General features: G+C 36.0%; 1 protein-coding gene across 2 annotated transcripts; it reads right to left on the reverse strand.

The window, feature by feature from the left end:
- Positions 1 to 1,636: 1,636 nt before the first annotated feature.
- On the reverse strand, positions 1,637 to 22,647 carry MSL1 (MSL complex subunit 1). Of its 2 annotated transcripts, none has more exons than XM_081932111.1 (8): positions 20,619 to 22,647; positions 16,599 to 16,825; positions 15,061 to 15,437; positions 9,383 to 9,447; positions 5,891 to 5,958; positions 5,341 to 5,465; positions 5,105 to 5,177; positions 1,637 to 3,915 (listed from the first exon to the last, which is right to left on the reverse strand). In XM_081932111.1, the coding sequence occupies exons 1-8, from the start codon at positions 21,387 to 21,389 to the stop codon at positions 3,825 to 3,827; spliced, it is 1,797 nt and encodes a 598-aa protein (XP_081788237.1). In that variant the 5' UTR covers positions 21,390 to 22,647; the 3' UTR covers positions 1,637 to 3,824. The 2 variants fall into 2 exon arrangements, with proteins under 2 accessions (XP_081788237.1, XP_081788238.1); XM_081932112.1 differs by lacking the exon at positions 20,619 to 22,647 and adding an exon at positions 19,501 to 19,635.

Genomic DNA, 22,647 nt, shown 5'->3' on the forward strand with positions numbered 1-22,647 from the left:
AGGAAGATTGCCACAAAGAAATAGACATTGGGCTAATGTCTATTTTGACCTAATACTGACTGGAACTGCCTGAGTTATTATTTAAGAGCAGTACCATCTCCCCAAACCCGGCAGGGTGTCCATGGGAATACCACAACTGAAGACTTCCCACAACATGGGCTGAGTGACGGTAATTTTTTTTTCTCCTGGCAGAGGCAGCTGATTATGCCACCAAAGTTGGCTATTTAGCGGTCCTTTCCCCAGATTTGAACTGGAGAAACAAGGAATGACCCTCAGATGATTATGTACCTGCTGGGAAGAGGAATCTTGACAATCACAATTTTCAGTAGAAGCTATCAGAGGGTTAGATTTTCCATTATTTTCCTTCCAGTTGTTTATCTTTAAGAATGCTTTAGTTTAACTGCAGTTTAAAGTTTTCTTTACTTTTTGATTTATATTTTTAATTGTTAATCGACTGATTGAATGCTGACTTATCCTACAATCCCTTGTTGGATTTTAACAAACTTTTGACACTTTTTTTAAATGGTTTGTTTGAGAGTTTTAAATCACTTTTGCTGTAAGGAAGTCCATGGCAAGAGCATTTATCCTTTGCAGTAAAAAGCAGCCAATTTTTACTACAAGGATTCTATATTTTACCAGTTTTTAAAAGCTTTGGTCTTATTTTAACTTCTGATGGAAAATTTCCTTTTTTTCTAACTACTTTTTATTGTGAGAAATTTTATCTTCACTTTTCTCTGTGGTTGTTCAGTTATCGTACCTTTAATTCTCTAATCCCCGAAATCATTCACGACGAAAGTGCACTGCTTGCACTTTCGTTGTGAATGCTAACTACAAAATAGTTTTGAACTATATTAAAATGTAAATATGAATATAAATAACAGTAAAGGATTTGAATAATATATATTCTTTACACTGTCTACAAAAAGAAATAAAGCCCTTTGGGATGCTTTTAAAATGCTTTTCAACTTACAAACTCTAATTGAAAACTTGGATAAAAAGTTTGATAAATTAGCAACAATGTTAAAACAACTCAAGATAATAGCCAGATACAATAACAGCTGGACTAGACTTACAGTCAAATCGATTGGAATCTAACCTTGCTGGCAGATATGAAGGAAAAGGAGTCTGGCTTGAGAATTACAGGCTTGGTGAATAAGATTAAAAGAGGACGAATATAAAAGATTCAGATGACAGAACTGATGAGTGATGGACTGGATTTTCTTAAGAAGATGGATGGAATTTAGATTGTGCATTTATTATGTTTAATCAGAAAGCAATTGACAAGAGATGCTTTTTTTATTTACAGAGATTTTCTGAACAACGCATGCTGTGGAGATACAACAGAAACATGACTCTGGGGAATGAGATGCAATTGTTAGGAAATATCCCTATAAAATCTTAAGGAAAAGTTTTATTATTAAGAATAAAACAAAGATATTTGATTCTGGACAGATCAGAGATAAAGGCTGTGGTAATTTGTGGTTGTAGACTTTCTATGAGTTAAATACAATAATAGATTGTTATCGAAGGATTTTGAGGTTTAACTTTGCTGGTAACAAACAGGTTTACCTTTTAACAGTGCGTACCGATTGTAATGATAAGGCAGTGTCAAATGAGGCAATTCATGACAAAAGCATTAATATTCTTTTCATTTTATTGTAAAAAAAATTATTTCAATTTTGTTTAAACATACAAGCAGAATTTCTCTTTTAATACTCCTTGTTAACACTGTTTAAACTAAATGAACAAAGCAAAACAATTTAGAAACAAAAAAAGAACATTAACAGCCACAAATTTGGTATTTACAAACTTTTTCTTTATAAGTTATTTACAAGACAACTGATTTTACATATTGAAAATGGTATAAAAAGAATGCATTTGCAGACAACCACATTTGAAAGGGCAGAAAAACAAGGGAAAGGGAATTATAGACAGTTTTTAGAACTATTATAAAGTTGGTTTAAAAATGTTTGTTTGGTTTTAAAAAATCAGATATAATTTGCATTGGCTTTTTTCATTAACAGTTTCAAATGTTGAACTCTCTACAGGGTGGGAAACTATTTTCTCCAGCCCATTCCCAGCTAACATCCACTGCAAACTGTTTCTACAAACCCTACCTATTTCCTTATGCCTAGTCATCTTTGTTATGATGCATGTATTATAACTGATTGTAAGTCTTTCTGAGTCAACATTCTGTTCATTGAGGGAAGGGAAGAGATAATATGCTGTTTTATTCAGAATACAAATTGAATTATTTCTGATAACTGTCTTATTGTGGGTTAAACAAAAACACTGTCTTCTGAAAATGGAATATTGATTCAAGAATTGATCATGTGACACATTTCTAATTACTTTAGAAAAAGCAAGATCAAGTTTTAAAATCAACATTGTCTTCAAGAAGCTTCTACCAAAAACCTGCTTCTTTGAAACATCCACGCTTGTACTTGGCAGGGGACAAAAAATAACCACTTATGGATGCATGCTGGCATGCTAAAAAGCAAAAGATCCAAATACAGCCTTATTTAAAACAAAAGCAGGCAAACATTTTGCACTACTTCAACTACAATAGACTACATGGCAGAAAAGAGGATCTGTTCTTGTCATTTTAATTTCAAGTCATAGAATATAACTTTTAACGATGTTCATACTAAGTGTGCTACCTTGGATGGAAAAAATAGTACTTTAAATTCCCAGGGAAAACTGCCCAGAAGTGTGACTGCAACTGTCCTGAAACACCTGGAAATTAAAATGGACAATGAAACAATTTTTGTGTCCTCCATAAATGATGCAGAAAATTATATTTAGGGTTTATTTTTACAATTCAAGAAACTGAAACCTCCATTTAACAGGAAATTTTAGCCATTGGAAAAAAAAGTTTCAGTATTCCCATTAAAAGCAGGCAATACACAAAGGCAGCTTCCAAAAATGATGTAGATCAGGCAGAAGGTCATGCGATTTTACAAACGAATTCCCTACACTCAGGGAAGATGAAAGTATTGATTTCCACTTACTCTAAAAGTTAAAGGATTATGATTGGCTTTAAAAAGTGCCAAACTTTAAAACAATCACAAATTGAAGTTTAAGCTACTTCTCAATATTTCCACTGGGAAACCCAAACTGTCAATTTTTTTAAAAAACAGTAACAATTGTTTCACAGTTTTGACAAGATATTTGGTTAAACAAAACAGAAAAACATCTAGAGACAAACTAGCATTTCATGGTTATTTCTGGATTTTGCCAAATTACATATCAGAACTGTGACAAAGATGTGAAGACATGCAGCTCTTCACTACCAGAACTGCCTGCATTCAGTATTACAAATTCAAGACCTGATTAGTAATTGTAATTTGAATCAGAAGGCATGAAAGGAACTCACTAAAAAGCCTTGAAAAGACACTGGGACAGGAGAAAATACATGAATCAGTATGTGGATGCTTTATAGAACAGCAGTAAGAAGCAATAGGTCAAATGAAGTGTCTTGTGTTGCTCAATGATGGACAACCCCTTCTCCCAAAGTGGATTGTACTGGTTGCAGTTATCCAATACAGCTCAACAGAGGTGGCATACCATAAATTGTTAACCTTATTCTCGCAACACAAACCTCCAATATTTTCTACCAAGCAAAGGAAAAAAAATGAAAAAAGTGAACATAAAACCCAAGGGGGAAAAGTGTAAGCATAAAAAAATATTTATAATGAACAAGAATATACATCATGGAGGATGGTAGAAGAAAAAGACATAACAAAACATGTCCTGTTCTCTGCCATTTGCAGCAAATGACACAGGTCAATCACCAAAGACAGATTTCTCCTAGTCCGATACTTTTATTTCCTGCATGTCCGATGAGGAGTCTGTTTCTTTTGCATTTCTAGCCGGCAACGGCTTCGTTCATCCAGCCATGGCAGTTCAAAGTTCCTGCCAGACAAAAAATGGCCCATAGAAGATTATTTGTGATGTTGAAAAGAAGAGAATGGCTAGTAATTCTGTCTACATTTGCATAACTTGGCTACAAGCCTACATTCTGGTAGCAAAGAAATTAAACACAATTTCTAACACCTAAGCACAATTTCTAGATTTACATAACATTTGAATACAGATGATATTGAACTGTAGCTATTGAAAAGTGTTTTACCAAGAGCATTGTTTTACAATATTGGGTGTCTATAATAATGTTTGCTGAATAAACCATAATTGGCTTAGTTTACAACATCTGCTTTCCCTTAAGCATTAGATTGCAAACTGTAACAAATACATCCACATAACATGCTATGATGTAACTTAAGTAACCACATTGTGGCTTCACCCAACGTGTAAAGCTAGTTACTATTAATTGTAGAAAAAAAGTAAACTATAAAAAAATGTGAATTTTATTTTATGGGAGCTAAAACTAAAAACCAAGTATTTTTGCCCATGTATTTTATCAATATATTTTCATCTCTTACCTTTGCAATATGAAAGGAAGGAAACCAGGATTGCAAGAACACAAGTAATAAAGGCTAAAGGAATGGGATTTGTATGATATTCACTATTAGGATGTAAGAATCCCATCAAAAAATTAGAAAGTGAGTTTTTAAAAGGGAACATTTCTATTTGTCCCTTAAAAAATATATTTTATAAGCAACAGGTGATACAGGATTGATAGTGACAGGTATTTCTTTCCTTAATCCATGAACAAATGATTGAAGAGTTACAACTGAACCTCCCAACTTTTCCATATTTCCTATTCTTTAAAAAAAAGTAGCTGTTATTATTCGTAGCCCAGTCAAGGGATTTCTTACTAAGTTTCTATGATTTCTCAATTAATTTTGCCATTGTAAAGTCTAAGAGGGTCAATTCCCTATGACCGCCTACACAGCATTGTACCTAATTTTTCCAGTAGCTTAAAATACTAAAATGCACATAGGATTTAAAGGTAACAATATTGGCTACATGCTATTTGATAAGTTTTTGATTTAGCATTTTCTCATCACAGTGAAACCCAAGTTGGTCCACAAAATAATCAAGCAAACAAAACACTACATAAGCAGAAAAAAGGTACTCTGCTACAAGTTTTACGAAGTACATTATTCCTTAATGCAGATGTACGCTACTTTGGTATACTTACTGTGGGGTTAATTTTGGTAATGGTCGGCCAAATGCTACAACAGGCAAATATGGGGTGATCAGCAAACTTTCAACTAGATGTGGAAATGAAAGAGAGTGTAATTTTACATATTTAGCTACAATGTTTATTCAATTTATCATACTTATTTGAAAATATCTGCTTTTACATTAGATTAATTCCAATCCAAGATTATTTGTGCATAAGATAGGGATATGAGAATTTTGAAAACCACTCACCATCGTCTGACTCTGGGAAAAATGAGGTAACTTCAGGCTCTGATTCCTGAATTCCTTTCTTTTTATACATTCTAAGTTGCAGTCGCTGCAAAATTCTTTGCTCCCGGATACGCTGAATATCCCACCTGTGAATGGAGTAAGAAAAACAACAACATTAAAGTTTCCAATTTTCATTTATGGCAAATTTGAGTATTATAAGTTCTATAAAAAATCAGCATGTCAAGAGTAGTGCACCTCTATATTAAGTGCTTTTCAATTTCTATAGGTTATCCCAAGTTCCTGTATTACAGACTAACCATAATAATTCCTTGCTAGATGAAAGTGCTACCCTTAGTTTCTTCAACTAAATACAAATCCCCAATCCAGAGTCATTCAGCACATAGTATAAGGCATAATGGTAAAAAACGGATTTAAGATATACTAACTGCATAAAACCTTTCATATTACATGCTTAGCTGCTTGCAACCTATGCAAACTTTATTGTTAAATGCTTAAATGAAAGCAGGTACTGAATTTTTTGGAATATAAACAGCTTTAATTCATCACTCACCTTTTCCTCCTTTTCTCATCCAATTCCAACTTTGCATGTCGTTTGGAAAAGACATTGTCATCTAAATTCTGTGAAAAGTTTAAGGAGAAAAAAACACAGGTAATATTAACAGTATCAGAATTCCTCTGTTTTCTTTTTCTTTTTAAATATTTTTTATTTTAATTTTTTAAAACAAAGACAATACATAAAATCTTCCTTCTTTACATACTGTAGAAAGTGTATCAGTTGGTTACAAAAGGCTTTCGTGCATCTCTTCCACCAACCATAATTCATATTAACTCAAGTATTTTAACTCAGATATTTATACATGTTACCATCATCATACCTCCATTTTCATTTGACTATAATTGTTTAAACGTCCTTCATCATAAAATATACCAAGATTTAATATATAACTACATACTGGCATTTCATTTACTATTTCTAAAATCCTCCAATAACACTGAATCTTTATATCCTATTCTAGTTAAACATCCATAATATTTAGTAACAAAATTTTCTAATTCTCCTTTCCAAATCACTGTTTACAATTCATATTGTTTCCTTATGTTGTACCCATAAATATATATACGTTATCATTATCCCTCCTTTATTTGACTATATCCTATATCATAACATTTCCCCCCCCCTAATAATCAAGACTTAACTGAATCTAACAGTTCTTTTTTATTAACCTTTATATATAATCCAAAAGGATTTCTAATCTTCCTTTCATGGGTACCATTCAATACTTATATCCAATTATTACTTATCATAACACTACACATTGTATACATTATTATCATTATCAATTATTTATTTAACTATTTCTATTGTCACTAAATTTCACTAAGTTTAACTAGTTTTAAATTATACACTTCCATCTATCAACCTGTATCTTTCCAGTAGCAAAACAGTCTCAAGTCTTCTGCCATTTGTGATGTCAGTCCTCTAATCATCTCCTTAATCAAATTTGTATGGACTCCTCTTAGCAACTCCTTGCTTATAAAATCTCTCATGTAATTTCGATGCCCTTCTTCTGTTTCCTTAATCAGCTTATCTTTGATTGTTGGTAGTGTTATCAATGATGTTGCTAATAAAATTTCTTTCTTTAAATCCATAAATTCTTTTGTTGTTTTTTTCTTCTGTGTCTTGCCATCTGGGGTAGAGTTCCCCTCCATTTAATTCCTCTTTCAGTATTCCACTTTTTCCATTTCCAGAAACAAACCAATCACCATAAATATCAGCAAATTTAATTTCTTTATGGTCATTTTCCTCTTTGGTTTTTAGGATTCTAACCTCCACTTTTTCCACTTGATAAACATCTCCAACTTCATCATATTTTACTGTTAGATGCTCTAAGTCTCCCAACTTCTTCTCCGTCCTCTCAAATGTGTTTGATAATTTCTGAATTTCTAAGAATATCTTTTGCAGGCTTAAAGTTTCTTTCTGCTGTTGAAATTGTACCATTATCTCCAGCTAACAAACACTGCTGCTCTAGCTTGGAAGGTTTTTACAAGATTAAGCATAGATTCACAATAATTTTTTATTTTCACTTTTGTCCGGTTGAAAATATACTTCAAAGGGACATCTGCATGCCCTTCCTCTTATCACTCTTTATAAACAAGCAGTGAGACCTTCGAGCGCCAAGCCAGGACAATCAGCAAGAAAAGTAAAAGTGTTTTGTTTCCAATACACAAACCTCCAGCCTCTGAGTAGCAGTGTTATTGTTGCAATTTTATGTTTCTTTTGTATCTTTTTTGTATTTCAAGTTAAAAAAAGGTCTGATTCTTGAATGAGTTAGAAAACACCCACAATAATGAAAGAGGAGAATTTTAGTCCTTAGGTTACAAAGAATAATAAAGAAAAAGAAAAAATAGAAGAAAAAAACTTAATTCCTCTTTCAGTATTTGTTTTAAAAAGCTTGCATAAATTCCATCCATGAACATAGCATTTAAAAAGTAAGATAACCCACTGTCCAAAACCATTCCAAACTTAATTCCGCCGCTTATTTCTTCTGTTCTCCAATTTAAATTAATTTTAAGTTTTTTATAGGCATTCTCTTTTAAAACGGTAAAAATTCCTCACCAGCTGGAAACACTTTCTCTTTCCATATCCTTCCGTTTTGGAGCTGCACCAATTTCATCAGCCTTGGCTGGATTTTTTGTTGCTGGCTTGAAGAACTTCTCTTGCATCGATCAGGGACTTTGCGATGTCCCTGAGATCAGCAAGACGTATTCTTCCTGTTCACAGTCTCTGCGGGACGGTTTAGGTCCGATTGGACCACTCAGCGGCAAAAGTATCTGCTGCGGTCTCGGAGCATCGAGACAGCACATCCGTATCATCGTGACATTGGCTTCTCCTCCTTTCCATTTTCTGATGGAAAGTATTTAAGTCTGCCTTGCCCATGTTGTTCATAAGAAGCAGATTTAAATTTTGCTTTATGATAAAGTACCATCCAAGGATAAAAGGAAATAGGACTGAAGATGTTCAAAACTGATTGCCAACTTTCTTTCTGGGAGAACAAATGTGCTTTTTGTGTCTTTGCAATACCACTGTTAAAATCTATTTATTATGATATTATTACTTATTACTTTTCCCATCACTGTTTATAAACACAATACTACAAAAAGTATGACCTGCCTAAAGATGTTCATTCATTTAACAAAATTTGAAAAAGTTAAGCAAAAGTTAGGTTAGTTGTGGTGAAATTGGATAAGTTAATAGTATTATAGTAAGAGTTTTAAATACAAATATAAATGAACAATTTTGCAAATCAAGACTTTTATTTAACAGTCTGTATTTTATTTAAATGATAATAGTTAAGCATCTCATATCATGTTCCTCATGTATGAATATTAGTTGAGTGGCAGGATTGGATTCGTTTCATCAAAACTGAAATGCTTGTATTATTACAAGGATTTTGAAATTGGTTCTTCTTTGGTATTTAGCTTTCCAGTTTGAAATGCTCTGATTGTATTATTAATATATTTTCAGCTGACAAGCTCAGTGTCTTTAACTGCTGAGCAATAACATCCTCTTTTTTTAAATGAATAAACTCCCAAATATATTTCTCTGAAAGTGCTGAAAATTCTGAATCTATCTTCTGAAGTAACATACTGAATTTATCAGAGGCTTAATGAATTAATTTGGTATTTAATTTTAGGTGATAAAATTGTGCCATGGTAAATAATTTGCATCAAGAGTTTGGATGGCTTCAGGAACCTCTCAAAATATGTATCCCACAGCCACTAATGCAGTTCAAGAAATAAGCATTACAAAATTTACCAGAGCATAAAAGCAGAGATTTCCCATTTTATCTGATATTTCAATGTATGTTTCCATAACAGTTGCAAAAAAATCTGATTGGACAGTATGGTTTAAAAACTCAAATATATTAGAGTGGCTGTCTATATAGTTATAAAAATATAGAAACTATAGTTCTTCCATTCATCAGCAATTATACCTAGTCATGTTGCTCAATTCTTACTACAAAGCTATTTGCTTACATACCTCCAGAAGTTCAGAAGGATTCATATCTTTCAGGGGCTCTACTGTGTGGTCCCTCCATGATGGAACTAAAAAAGGGAAAACAGTGTTATAATACTAATTTTAAAGAAATATTTCAGTGAAGGAAGCTAACAATGTAACCATTCAAACATTCAGAGTTAATTTAGGTTAGAATTTCACTAGTATTAATTACTTAATACCTTCCTATACTTTATCTTTCTATTCACTATTCTACAAGCATATTTGTATTTTGTTTTTAGAGAACATAACAATTTTTCAATATTATGAAAAAAATTCAATATTAACTTGTTAAACTTATTTTTAAAAACTTCTCCATACCCAAGTTCACATAATGCCTTTAGAGTTTATTCCCAAGCACTCACTGACAAAGGCAGATTTGCTTCAGGTTTCTCAGTCATCTTTGGAGTTCAGCAAAGCTTTAATTTCAGCAAATATTACAATCCAAAATGAATGCTGTGGAATCATAATTGTTCAGTAGTAAGAAACAACTTTTTATAAAATTTGATGGATGATTTTTAGTATTTACCTTGCAAAATCAATCATGTATTTATTATCTTCTAGAGTCAATAATCCAGAATGGAGCTGAAAGGATCTCCTCTTTTATTAGGTTGTACAATTTGATATAAGTCAAAAATTCTCCTACAGAATACGAGACGATTCATAATACTAAGCCATAATAGGGTTATCTGATTTTGTCTTAACAAATTATATAATCTTGCCATTGTGGTTTATAAAGCATGGTTTGTATCAGATGAGCCAATAACTAATCAAATCACCATATGGCTTACGATTATGTGTTACTACAGCTAATGTTTATTACATATATCTTAAATAGTTTAAAGTAGATATTTTGGTTAAAAGTAGCTAAGAAAGCTTAATTTTAGCCAAACTTCATAAATGAAATCCATAAAAGTTCATTTACCTACACATACCTGTATCAATCATGTTATCAATCAGTGTCCTAAAATTACAAGGTAAAATGACTTTCAGACTATAAATTGGTCTTTATTTTTCATAAGCCAATTGCCTACTTTACAATAATCTGCTGGCTATTAAAACACAACATTTCTATCACAACATTTGTAAAGTTACAGATCTGGAACATTTTCTGAAAGTTTTCAAGCTAACTTTTTGAAGACATTTAATACTCTGAAGTTTATCTCTGGTGACCATTTATTCAAGATATTAACAGAGACCTCACAAACTAGATCTAATTACAAAAACTTATGAGTTTAATCCAGCTCAAGATCTCACTGAAAAACAGCTCAAGTACACAGGATCTTGCATGAGATATTGGCTCAATACTTTTTTAAAAAGAAAGGGATTCATGAACACTTATTATCCTTTTTGCAAATGAATTACAAATGAAAATTTTCAGAGTGTTTGAGACATATGACCAGGTAGCTATTTTCATTGAGCCTGACATCTGAACTGTCCCAAAGTAACAAACTGGCTGCAGATGGAAGTAAGTTGGTGGGCTTAATTAACCTTTAAACAAATACAGAAAGGCAATTATTAAGACACAAGTACTTATTATGTTAGCAAAAACAGCCAAATAGACAAGAGCAAAGCCAAAGACACAAAGAGAGATTAGGCTCTGAATTTGTTGTTGTCATTCTATTCTACAATTACAACCCAACATTAAAAAAAACACCTAACTTAAAAGAGAAAACAGTGTCCACAATCGGATGTGAGAGGGGAAAAAAATCTTTCCCAACCTTCAAAAGGAAATTACTTCACAGCTTCTCCAACAAATGTATTTGTTGTCACTTTGTGAGACATTGTAAAAAGAATAGCAAATAGCTCATTTCTGTTTAGGTTCAAACTGTAAAATATAGAACAACATCAACACCTTCTAAGTAATCAATTTTATTGGGAAAGATTGAATTTTACAATTGAAATTGGGAGAGACATAGAAAGGAACTTGCTCAAAATAGGAACAATGATATTCAGTGGGACGGCATTTATTTCTACTAACTGGACGAATAATGCTTTAACAGTAATACCCAAAGAGAAAAAGAATACTATGAAAGACAAGTTAGTTTGTAAAAAACCCAACAGTTTGATGAAAAAGAATGAAAAGTTTTGAGTTATATCTTCATTGGGAGTTTTTGAAAATCAAGCTAACAGTGAAATAAACTGTGCTACTATAAATGGCATAGTGAATTGCAAATTCTCTTATTTAATATCTGCATTCACATATTAAACCTTAAATTAGAATATTTTAGTGTAATGTGTTGTATGGTTCGAATGCATTATATACTTAAACCATAGTAAGATTATTTTATGAGTTAATATATGATATGACCCATGCAAAGTAATCCCATTTCAAGATCGCCATCCACTGAAGAGTGATGCCTATGAAATAAAGGGGTAACCAAACTATGTAAATAATATTTTGTCACATATCTTCTTCCTAGTTCTGTCAAGGAACCTAGAGAAACTACCGTATTTTTTGGAGTATAAAATGCACCTTTTTCCCTGAAAAAAGAGGCTGAAAATCTAGGTGCGTCTTATACACCGAATATAGCATTTTTTTGCGTCCCGAAGTCCCGCCCCTTCACCAAAATGGCCATGTATACCCTAATGGTGGCTTTCAGAGAGTTCCTGGGGGCTGGGGAGGGCAGAAATGAGCAAAAAACGGGCTGTTTTTGCTCCCCCCAGCAGCACTCTATAAGCCTCCATAAGGCTATGCATGCAATTTTTTTTATTAAAAACGCAATTTTATTTATCAAAAACAGTTTTTGCTGGTTCCCCCCCCCCCCGAACACTCTGCAAGCCCCCCCCCCCCAGGCTATTCATGCCTTTTTTTGGAAAAATAATGGGCCTGTTTTCATGAAAAACAGGCTGTTTTGGGGAGGTTTGCAGAGTGCAAAAACTTTTTTTTTTTCTTTTTGGAAAGCTCTTTAACTGATTGATGAAAATTACATTGATCATGTGCTGTGCCAGCAGAAACAAAGGTGCTGCAGATTGTCAGAGTTTTCCTTCTCCAGCACATGGACAAATACACCTGGAAACATCTATCTACCTACCTACACCTACTCTCTCTTTCTCTCTCCCTACCTATCTATTGTATTTCTCTCCCTCTCTCTATTTCTCTCTATCCCTCTACCTACCAACCTACCTACTCTCTCTCTCTCCCTACTTATCTACTGTATTTTTCTCTTTCTATTTCTCTCTCTCTATCCCTCTACCTACCTACCTACACCCTCTCTCTCTCTCTCTCTCTCTCCCTCCCTACCTACTGTATTTCTCTATCTCTCTCTATCCTTTTATTTACCTACCTACCTATCTACCTACTCTCTCTTCCTACTTACCTACTGCATTTTTCTCTCTTTCTCTCCCTCTCTATCCCTTTATCTACCTACCTACTTTTTTAAAAATTTGCCTCTTCAAAACCTTGGTGTGTCTTATACTCCGAAAAATACAGTATATACTAACTATACTATAGCTTCTCTTATATGCTTAAAAACTGATTGAAGAAAACCTCATGGAAAAAGATACAAAGTATGCTGGATGCTTGCAATGGTTTAAAGTCTCAGATGTTATGCTGGAAGATGCTTTCAATTGTCTACACTATAAAGATAAACAAATTAAACTAGCATACTTCTCTTTAAAAAACCTGAAAACTAATTCAATAAAAATGCAGTGATTTAAAATGATTTTATATTTTGAGAAGATTAAAATCTAAGATCAAGGAACAATACCCTTTTCTTTTGATTCTTTATCTTCCCAAAATTTCAGCTCATTATCTTATCAGCTACAATCCCTTTCTTGCTATATAATCTTGGCTCAATTCAATAAAATATGTAAACATTAATTTTTATCATATTTATCAATTTTGAATGTCAAATTTGGAATGCTAGATGAAGAACTGTTTTAATACTGAAGAGTACAGTACATCAGGAAAAAATCTTAGCAGCTCAGAATGCTGATTCCTACAAGAATCTAGGCAACAGAACAGATAGATTCTGGATAGGCCAAAACATATTATTCATGGTCTATCACTGTCTAATTAATAATACAAATATACTGTATTTCAATGCTTATCAGGTTGTCTTCTATTACCATCAGCTATACACACACTCAAATGTCCCCCGATGTTTTTGAAATATTTTAGTTATTTTTAACTTATGAAATCAGAATTAAAAATAACATACATATTAACTTACATAAGTATGTCTAATCTTGTTTGCATATCACAGTAGGCCTGAATTTCTTCAAATATTGACTACTGTCAATCAGACTATATAATCATAACCACTGCTCAATCTATTCTCAAGAACAGAAAAAATGTCAAATCTCTTTCCATGGCACCATACCTAGAATCTATAGTTGTTGTCTTATCAATTTAGTGCTAAAAGTCATGGTTTGTTCATGTTTCAGATCCTTGAGTTGTTTGTAAGAAGCAATACAAGGATCTTGGTTACAGAACAATCTGATTAAATAATTTCATCATTTATCCATTGACTTACAGAAGCAATAAAACAGTGTGTGGTAGCACATTATTGACAATAAGACAAAATTCTAGAATATTTGACTCATTGTGATGTATGAACCCTTCCTGATCTTACATTCTTTATTTCAATATGAAGTACAACTGGAACTTTGCTGTGGCTTTTCTTAACAATGCTATGCTATAGGTATAATCAAGATTTAAAAAATACTTGACTTTGCATCATCTTAGCATTTTATTACATTAGAGCTTTGGCAATTCATTATCTTTATAATTGTTTTAATAGTCTGATCAGACCTACTTAATCAGGGTTCTGTATGCCAATCCCTCTCTTAATCCTCAGCAGGGCCAACATTTATAGCTAATCTATAACATGAAACTTATTTTAAGTATTTTTTGCTTTGCATTTCTACTTTTCCTTCCTTCCTTCTACTTTCTTCATTTAAAATAAAATAGCTGCTGACAAAATGTATTCCTCAGTTCAGAATGCATTACTACTGCAGTTTGGATATTGATTCAGACAGATGGATTTCAAAACTTAACTTCACCTTGTCACACAGGGTGACAATTGTTATAGCAGCACCCTCATATATTTAAGATAAACAATTGCCACAAAAGCTTAACCTTAATAGTAACTAAAAATCTGTCAAGAGCAACTTTGCAGTATTGTACAGTAAAGTAAGTTATAACCAAGGAGTTGCTTAGGAAGGAAATGAAAGCAGAAAGAATCCAGAAATATTTCTCAATCATACAAACAAGTCCACTTCTCTTGGATCAGTTAAGCTAATTTTCAAGAATTAGTTAGCTAATACACTTTTTTTCATGTGCACAAACCAATCCCTCCCCCATGAAGTATCATGAAAGGGAACAGACAGGGACAGAAAGGGATGTTTATTGCATATGTTGTGAGCATACTGAGACATAAATGTCATTGTTATTATAAATATCACCGCAGGTCATTAAATAGGTTGGTTGATTTCATATACTGCTCACACGCAGTCTAGAACAGGGAGGATTTCAAAGGCTTTGATATTTCAGACCCAGTCACTCACCTGCATCAATATCACTCAGAAATGGAATGTTGCTCTCTAGCTGTCTTCAAGTGTTCAAAAGACTCTTAAAGAGACCCCCAATTAATGAGTTCCATGCCCCCTCCAACCCAACATCAGGCTAATCATCAAAAAGGGATAAGCAAGCCTCTTACTTGCTACAGTCTCCTCCTTCTTGGGAGAAGGTTCTCGCAACGGAGAAGGAGGTGGTTGATGCCACCGGCACAAATACATTTCAGTGGTGGAAAGGTACGGCAAATCTTCAATTTCACTGCAGGAGCCTTTGTCCTTTGAATGGCATCCAGGTCCTTTCAATGGAGTCGAAGACTTCAACTGTGTGTCCACCAATAATCGTGTTTTCTCTGGAGTCTCCTGACTTCGCAGTTCACGTCTGCTTATCGACTCAGTTAAAGAACTACTGGGTTCCTCCTTTAATGGAGAAGCCTTTGGAGTTTTACATTTGACTCTTGAGAATTCAGTTACCAGCTTCTTCACTGGAGTTTTCCTCTCGGCACTTCCAAATGCAGATTTTCTACAAAAGTACAGGGAAAAGCTAATAGTAGCAAATAAAAAAGGCTATAAAGGACCTTAGCTCTTATCAACATAATTAAAATTAGAAAAAGTCCAACAATATTTTAAGATTTAAAGGAAAGTCACATATGGATTTAAGAAAAGCTTTTTTGAAGAAGTCGTAAGATTTAGTTGAGCACAATTATTAGGATCTCAGAACCATGCAAATCAACAAAAATACTCTTATATAGCTTCTGATCATCTAGAGATAGACTTTTATCACTCAGTATTTAGTAAGAACTCTAGTTTGAATAAAGTGTTTATCTCAAAACCAGCAATTATCGTGAATCAATAACAACTGCAAGTCATGAGCTCTCTGTCTGAAATTTAATCTCATTATCACTCCATCTGTAAATGGGGGAGAGATGCAACAGCATTAATATTTCTTTAAATAAAGTTGTGGGGTGTGCACAAAGTAAAATTGTAAAAGTGTGCATAAAACACTTTCATTGCTAAAAGGTAGAGCAGTAATTAATGTTTTAATCAGAGACCTATCTCCAAAATTCTTCTATGGAAGGTTTTTTTTACCATCAAAATATGTTCTATTTTTTTTTAAAGGCAATGTAAGAAATGGTTATGGACATGGTGGTAAAAAAGATGGCCTGTAAGACTAGAAAGGTAAATAAAAATACAATAAATATGTTTCCTTTTCTTTTTCCCATTATATATTTAATTTCTTTGGTCTTCTACTTAGTATTTTTCTTTGCTCTGCATAAAGTTCCTTATCCTAAAAGAGCATAGTAGAATGGATGTATAAGACATATTATGTTCTCTTTTTTTCCCTTGGCAAAAGGGAGGAACAAATATGAAAATATTAATGTATCAACATAACTATCATGATAGTTATGCATATTATCACTAAAAATATTATTTCCTGCAAGTAAGTAATTCTACATAAGAGACAACTAAATGGGAGAGTGTTCCATTTGACACATGATTTGGCTCTGAAGGAAGATTCATGTTCTCCAATCACTGTCAAGGAAAAACACAAATAGGTAGAACTATTAGGATTTGTTTGTTAATAACAGAGAACTCCTTCATAGAACAAAAATTTTCACGGTCATTGATTAAAATCTTAACAGAATAGGTTTAAATACATATAACTGCAGCTTTCTAGTTTTACCGTTTGTGACCCTTCCCATTTCTTCCACATGGGAAATGTTTCAAAGGCAGCGGCTGGGAAGTCTCCAGGAGTTCTTGTGGTGGGCATTCTATAGGCAGCTTCTCTGGTATATCAGAGTCAACTTTTTCTTCCGTTTCATACTCTTGAAATATCTTGTGTTTGTCACGCTCATTGTCCTTCTTCACCAACTGCATCCTCCTTTCCATACGCTCAATTCGAGCAAGAAGCTAAAAACACAACATTGCAATTTGGTATTAAAGGGTATTCCATAAACAAAATACAATGTTTGTAGTTACTAATATTCATCCAACTTTCACAATATATAGAAATGAAGTACAAGTTCTGCAAAATTGCACTATTTTAATATTGCAGTCTGCAATGCTTACCAGTATATTGTACAAAGGTAAATCATCAATTTATGACCAAACTTTAGCCCCAAATCTCCTTTGCTAAGCAAGGAAGTTAAGTGAGGGATTCAATTTCCAAATCAGTGGAGTCAATTGCTTGTATGAGAGAAAAGTGAAACTTCTATAATTAAGAATTTAGGGAAGCAAATGTTATCTTTGGTTGCTTCTTTTGTTGAACCGGATCTATGTATAGATAATCCTTGACTTACAATTGGTTGCTTACAAGCCAAAGTTACCATGGTCTTCCCTGAGGGTACTTGAAGTTCTGATCCCATGGTCATGTGATGGCATTCTAGGCACTCAGCAATTGGCTCGTATTTATAGTTATTTGCAGTGTCCCATGGTCATATGTCCAGTTTATGATGGTTTGACAAAACTGACATTTACTTTCATTTTCAGCAAAACCAGGCCACAGCAAAACCATTGCTTTACTTAACAAAATGGGTGACTCCAATTTATGACCATCACAAATTATAACCATGATGGGCAGGCTCCCTTATGGTCTTAACCTGAGGACTATTTGTATGTTCTGTTTTGAATCATATGCACATTTAATATTTCAATTTAGGATATTTTTACTCCCAGAATATTAAATTACAGATTCTTCAAGAATCACATTACCTCAATAACTTTGTGAAGCAACTAAATAACATTTTGAGAATGCTTTCCAACTCAAAAGCTAGCTAGGTGACTGTCCCAGACACTTTCCCTCAGCCCAACCCACTTCACAGAGCTGTGGAGGGGAAAAACAGGAGGATGGCTCAAAGCATTTAGAATATTGGAACAGAATTTTTAAAAAATTGTCATCAGAATACCAATAACCAAAAAGGAATAAAAGTGAAATTATTCTATGTCTATAGCCTTTCAGGTTTACAAAAAACAAGAAAAGTAATTTTAAAGAATTTTTACCATATTGGCTTGCATTTTTTAATTTAAAAAATGTAAAAATAAAATCAGATGAACAGAGTCTGCCAGATTCCAAGGGAGATACTGCTAGAAAATAAGTACCCATAGGTGTCACTTAAAGAATATACATTTTGTTCCAAATTACTTATCCTGTCTCCCATTTCAGCCACAGGACTGTAGGACATAAGACTGATTTGAAGTTTCTGATGGCTTTCAGGTGGAGTAATAGTTTGACAGCCTGGCAGCTTCGCACAACTTACAAAAACTCATTCCCCCACCCATGACCAGACAATGCAAACAATATGTATAAGAAATGTTGCTAAGGGGTGTAAGGAGCACCAACAGTTCTTTTCAATGGGAAATGGAGGTAAAGGAAAAGTGATTGGAGGGGAGGATCAAAAAAGTGCAGATGGTAATCATGCAGGTGCAGTCAAGGTCCCAGACCTTTACTTATTTATGAAATTATTCAGATGATAATTCTTAGAACGTACAATTTAAAACCAATTTCAAAAAGTTTCTATTTTAAAAATTAGTATTGTAAATAATATGTAAGAGACTGATGATATGAAGGACGATTTGTATAACTGAAATGAGACACCTCACAGTAAGAAAGGGTGGAAAACAAAACAAAAAGGGAGAATCACTGTAGATACCTTATAAATCTACAATTAACACAACAACCAAACCAGCAGTTCCAGTATCCACCTAATTCACAAACTTTCTTTTAACTCTTCTGTGAATATTCTAGCTCCTCCTGGTGTGCATATTTATCATCTGCTCTTTTTTTGCAAGCCTGTGCAGGAGCATGTGAACTCCTCAGCCTCCTATCATAACATCCTTGACAGCAAAATGGCAGCTGACTCCTTCATATTGGTTAACTTTGCACAGGCCTAAGATTTTTTACACTGTAATGTTGGTAACACAGTTTTCTGATACAAACAGTAAAATATTAAATATTTATGCTACCACTTCCTGAAACCAGATACTAATGCTACTATCCTACCCCACATGCACTTTGAACACAGACCCTGAAGATTATGATTAAATCAGAGGAAAATATTTCTTTCCTTAGCAATAATGGGAGCAGCAGCTGCAGGAACGGGGAAGAGGGGGCTATTTTTAGGCTGCAGACTTATCATGCATACAGGCCAGGATTAAAATCCTTTCTGGCAATTTAGGGACAGGAGCTGGAGAGGGAACATTTAAAATAATAAACCATCAAACAATGATTATAGGACTACAGCTAATAAATGTACATTATGCACTTCTTGCTTCAGATAGCACTCTCTTAACAAAATAAACCAATCTTCATTTGCAGCTGATCCACATTCTGTCTCTCCAGTCTTCAAGCCATACCCATCTACTCTATTAGTAATAGGATAAGAAAGCAATGGTCACTTTCTTATATATCTCCATGTTTGCAGTAGACATCTCTTTTGTAAGGAGAAGCATAATTCTCCAGTAACATCAGCCCTCATACTGCAACTTCATAGGTTCTGAACAACAGAATTTTAAATTATTTATATCATTTTACATCTGGGAACACAAGATAGGGTATGTAAGGTCTAGACAAAGATAAAAAGGAATACCTTATCAAAATGGCACATACTGCTTTTTCTGCAATATTCATAATTAAAAAGTGGATTGTGCTTCTGGAAAACGAGAGGAAGGAAATCCCAGAGAGAAGAACTGAGGTAGAAGATAGCACCCAAACTACATCTGTAATAATCCTTTAAATGAACCAGTTAAAAGGTTCTCCCTCTCCACATTTGGTGTCCACATGACATAAGCTGCATCTGGTTGTTTTTGCTGCCCCCTTTAAATTAACTCATTTTCTGCCACACACTTCCCCAAAGAACATGCCTGCTGCTTTAAATTAACCCTGGTGTTGCCTAAGACTTCCTGCCCCGAGCCATATACCCTTCCTCTTTCTAAATAGCTGCAATTCTTTCCAAAATCCATATCCAAATATTACATTTCTGGGCTGTACTAATGTCCTTAACCCCACTATCAGGTAGCCAAATCATCCAACAGTCTTGACTTAACTTCTAGGTTATTAACCTTATAGGTTGCTTAATCTGACATTTAACAATATTACAAGTCTAATTAATTACCAAGCTACCACTTAAGTTACACATTGTATTGCTGTTTGTTGTTATGATTATACAGAAAAGAAACTCCAAATTTTTGAATTTTAAGAAACTTATTCTCTAGCCATAGTTAATCTTTCATACTATTCCTATATTTCATTTCTATTTCAGGAATCAATCCCTAATTATATTGAACTCCTTACCAACTCTTGTACTAATGCATCAATTATGATTGGTAAGGGATATCTCTGTAGAATTCTTAATTCTTCTTGCTTAAATCTGAATCTACAGCAACTCATTCCCAGAACTATGTGCCAAAATCATATATTTTTCTCTCATCCCTTTACCTATTATCAGTGCCAGTTCACCTACCCCATCTTTCTACACATTCACACTAAGCATGTGCACCCACTACATTAGACGCCATGCTTTACATTAACCCCTCCCACTGTTAACGCCAGGATCCCCAAACTAACCCTTCAAAAATCAGTGCACACCCAACATTTATTAACCCTTGAGTTACCACATTTTTCCTGAACACCTGAACATTAGTAAACAGTAATTCACTCCAACTTGAACATTAGCCCTCTCCACCCATTACCCAACACATAACTCACTGTGTCCCTCTCGGCTTTGAGTTCTTCGATCTCCTTTTCCTTCGCCTGCAACTGTTGCTGCTGCTGCTCGATAAGGTCCAACTGGAGCAGCAGGATCTGCTTGAGGCAGGCCGCCTGGCTGGAGTTGCCCCCGCCGGCCCCCATGGGGCTTTTCCGAAGGCTGTTCCCGCCGCCGCTCCCGGTGCTGCTGCTACTACTAGCACTTTTCCACTTGCCGCTTGGTTCCGATGAAACCGGAGAACCCCCGGATGCCACTGTTGGGGGTGGAGGAGGCTGCCCGGGTTCGGCCGTAGCGGAAGCCGACGACAGTAGCGGCGGAGGCGGCGGCGAGAGAGACGCTGGAGGTCCTCCAGGCCCGGCGTGAGAACCGCCGCGCTTGCCGTCTTTGGTGGCGGTGGCAGCAGCGGTGTGTCCGGGCAGCACCGCCTGGTACTTGGAGGGGCGGGAGCTGCCGGCGGCATCGCCCACGCCCGCTTGCCGAGTACTGCCTGCCGGGCACGGCGAGGGCACTAGGCCGCCCCAGCAGCCGCCGCCGCCGCCGCCTTCCTGTTGCTGTTGTCCAGGAGCCGCAGCCGCCGGAACGATTGCCCGGCCCTTGGGGCCCGCTGCCGCCACGGGGGCCGGCACGGGGATTTGGTTCAGCGGGGGAGGCGGAGGCTGGCGGAGATGCGGCGGCAGCGGCGGCTCCTCCTCTTCCTTCGGGCCAGGCTCCAGCAAGCCCGGCCCCGTCGTTGTCGTTGTCGCGGTGGCTTTGTAGACGGTCGATCTCATGGTGATGCAACACCTTCAGTCTCCAGATTCTGCTGCGACGTCTCCTCCGCCTCCCCCTTCTCCTCTCCGCTGCCGGTCCAAATTCCCCACCTGGACCTCTCCTGGGGCGCCGCCGTCGTCGCCACCCGCCCCACCAAGACCCATCGCCTCCCTTTCTTCCTACACCACCTTCCCCCGGCCGTTTCTCCCGAGTCACCAACCTTCACCGCTCCCTGCCGCTAGTGCAAGAACCATATCTTTGCTTTCCTTATTACGCTCGTCCTTTCCCCAGACTACGGGAGTGCCAGCCCTGCTGATGTTAAGGGAAAAGCGAAGCAGGGGGCCCTGCTAACTGGCTCTCCGGAATGGAGGAGCCGCTTCCTAATAAATGCGGCTGATCCGCTTAGATCAGTCTTAGTTTCTCCTGCAAGGAATGGGGGGGAGGGGAGGGGTGCGTTTGCTTCACCCTTCCCTCCCCCCCCAAGGAAGGAGGAACGAGAAAGGGGGTGGCTTTGAGTTTCTTTCCTTCTAACGGACACAGCGGTGCCCAGTGGGTATTGGGGAGGGTACAGACCGGGAAAGGGGATTACGTCTTCCCTCATCGAGCAAAACTAAATAAAAAGAGAAGGAGCTTGTGGGCTGACGAGCCCAGCTCCCAAATCCTCCCTTTCTAGCGGATCCTCCTCATTGGGAAACAACCTTCCCCCGAGAACGTGGGAAAGGTTACCGGAGTGCCAGAGTCTACGAGAGGAATCGTATACACAACGCACGACGTTGTGCCTTGTACCACTGGAAATTAGGAAGCTATCTGGTTCCCTGCATAGTACCTCACTCGCCTACCAGCTTTTCCCCGAGCCTTTATAAAGTGGCCACATATTCAGAAAGAGAGCGCTGTGGAAATTAAGGGAGTTACTTCCACCTACTGTTTATTTATAAAATGAGTAGGGCGGACAAACTTAAGGGGCTACTTTTACAAGCGGAGAACCCCTCTGTTTTAGCGAGGGTGGGAGTGGGGCGGAATACAGGTGGGCTTCTTTTGCAAGGGGCGTAAGGAAATCTTCCCTCCTCAAATACTTATTTTGAGGGGGCTAGGTAGGAGATGGGCGGCCTGAAGTATCCAAGGGAGGCGGGAGAATTTTCATGCGTTTCTCTCTTTCCTTTTCTAAGAGCTAAGCCGAAAATTTGTCACACTCTGACAACACGGCGGAGTTGGGAAGGGGAGAAATTCGATGCCAAAATCCTGGTCTCCCGTTCTGTTGAATCGGTTACCTTTAAACGG

This window comes from Natrix helvetica (assembly GCF_964273705.1).
Source record: "Natrix helvetica genome assembly, chromosome: Z".
NCBI lineage: Eukaryota > Metazoa > Chordata > Lepidosauria > Squamata > Natricidae > Natrix > Natrix helvetica.

Coding starts and splice junctions, on each gene's coding strand:
- MSL1 (XM_081932111.1), bottom strand. CDS start 21,389: ATGAGATCGACCGTCTACAAAGCCACCGCGACAACGACAACGACGGGG. Junction 16,826..20,618: donor TCAAAGCCGAGAGGGACACA/GTGAGTTATGTG, acceptor TTGTGTTTTTAG/CTTCTTGCTCGAATTGAGCG. Junction 5,466..5,890: donor GATGAGAAAAGGAGGAAAAG/GTGAGTGATGAA, acceptor CTCCATTCACAG/GTGGGATATTCAGCGTATCC.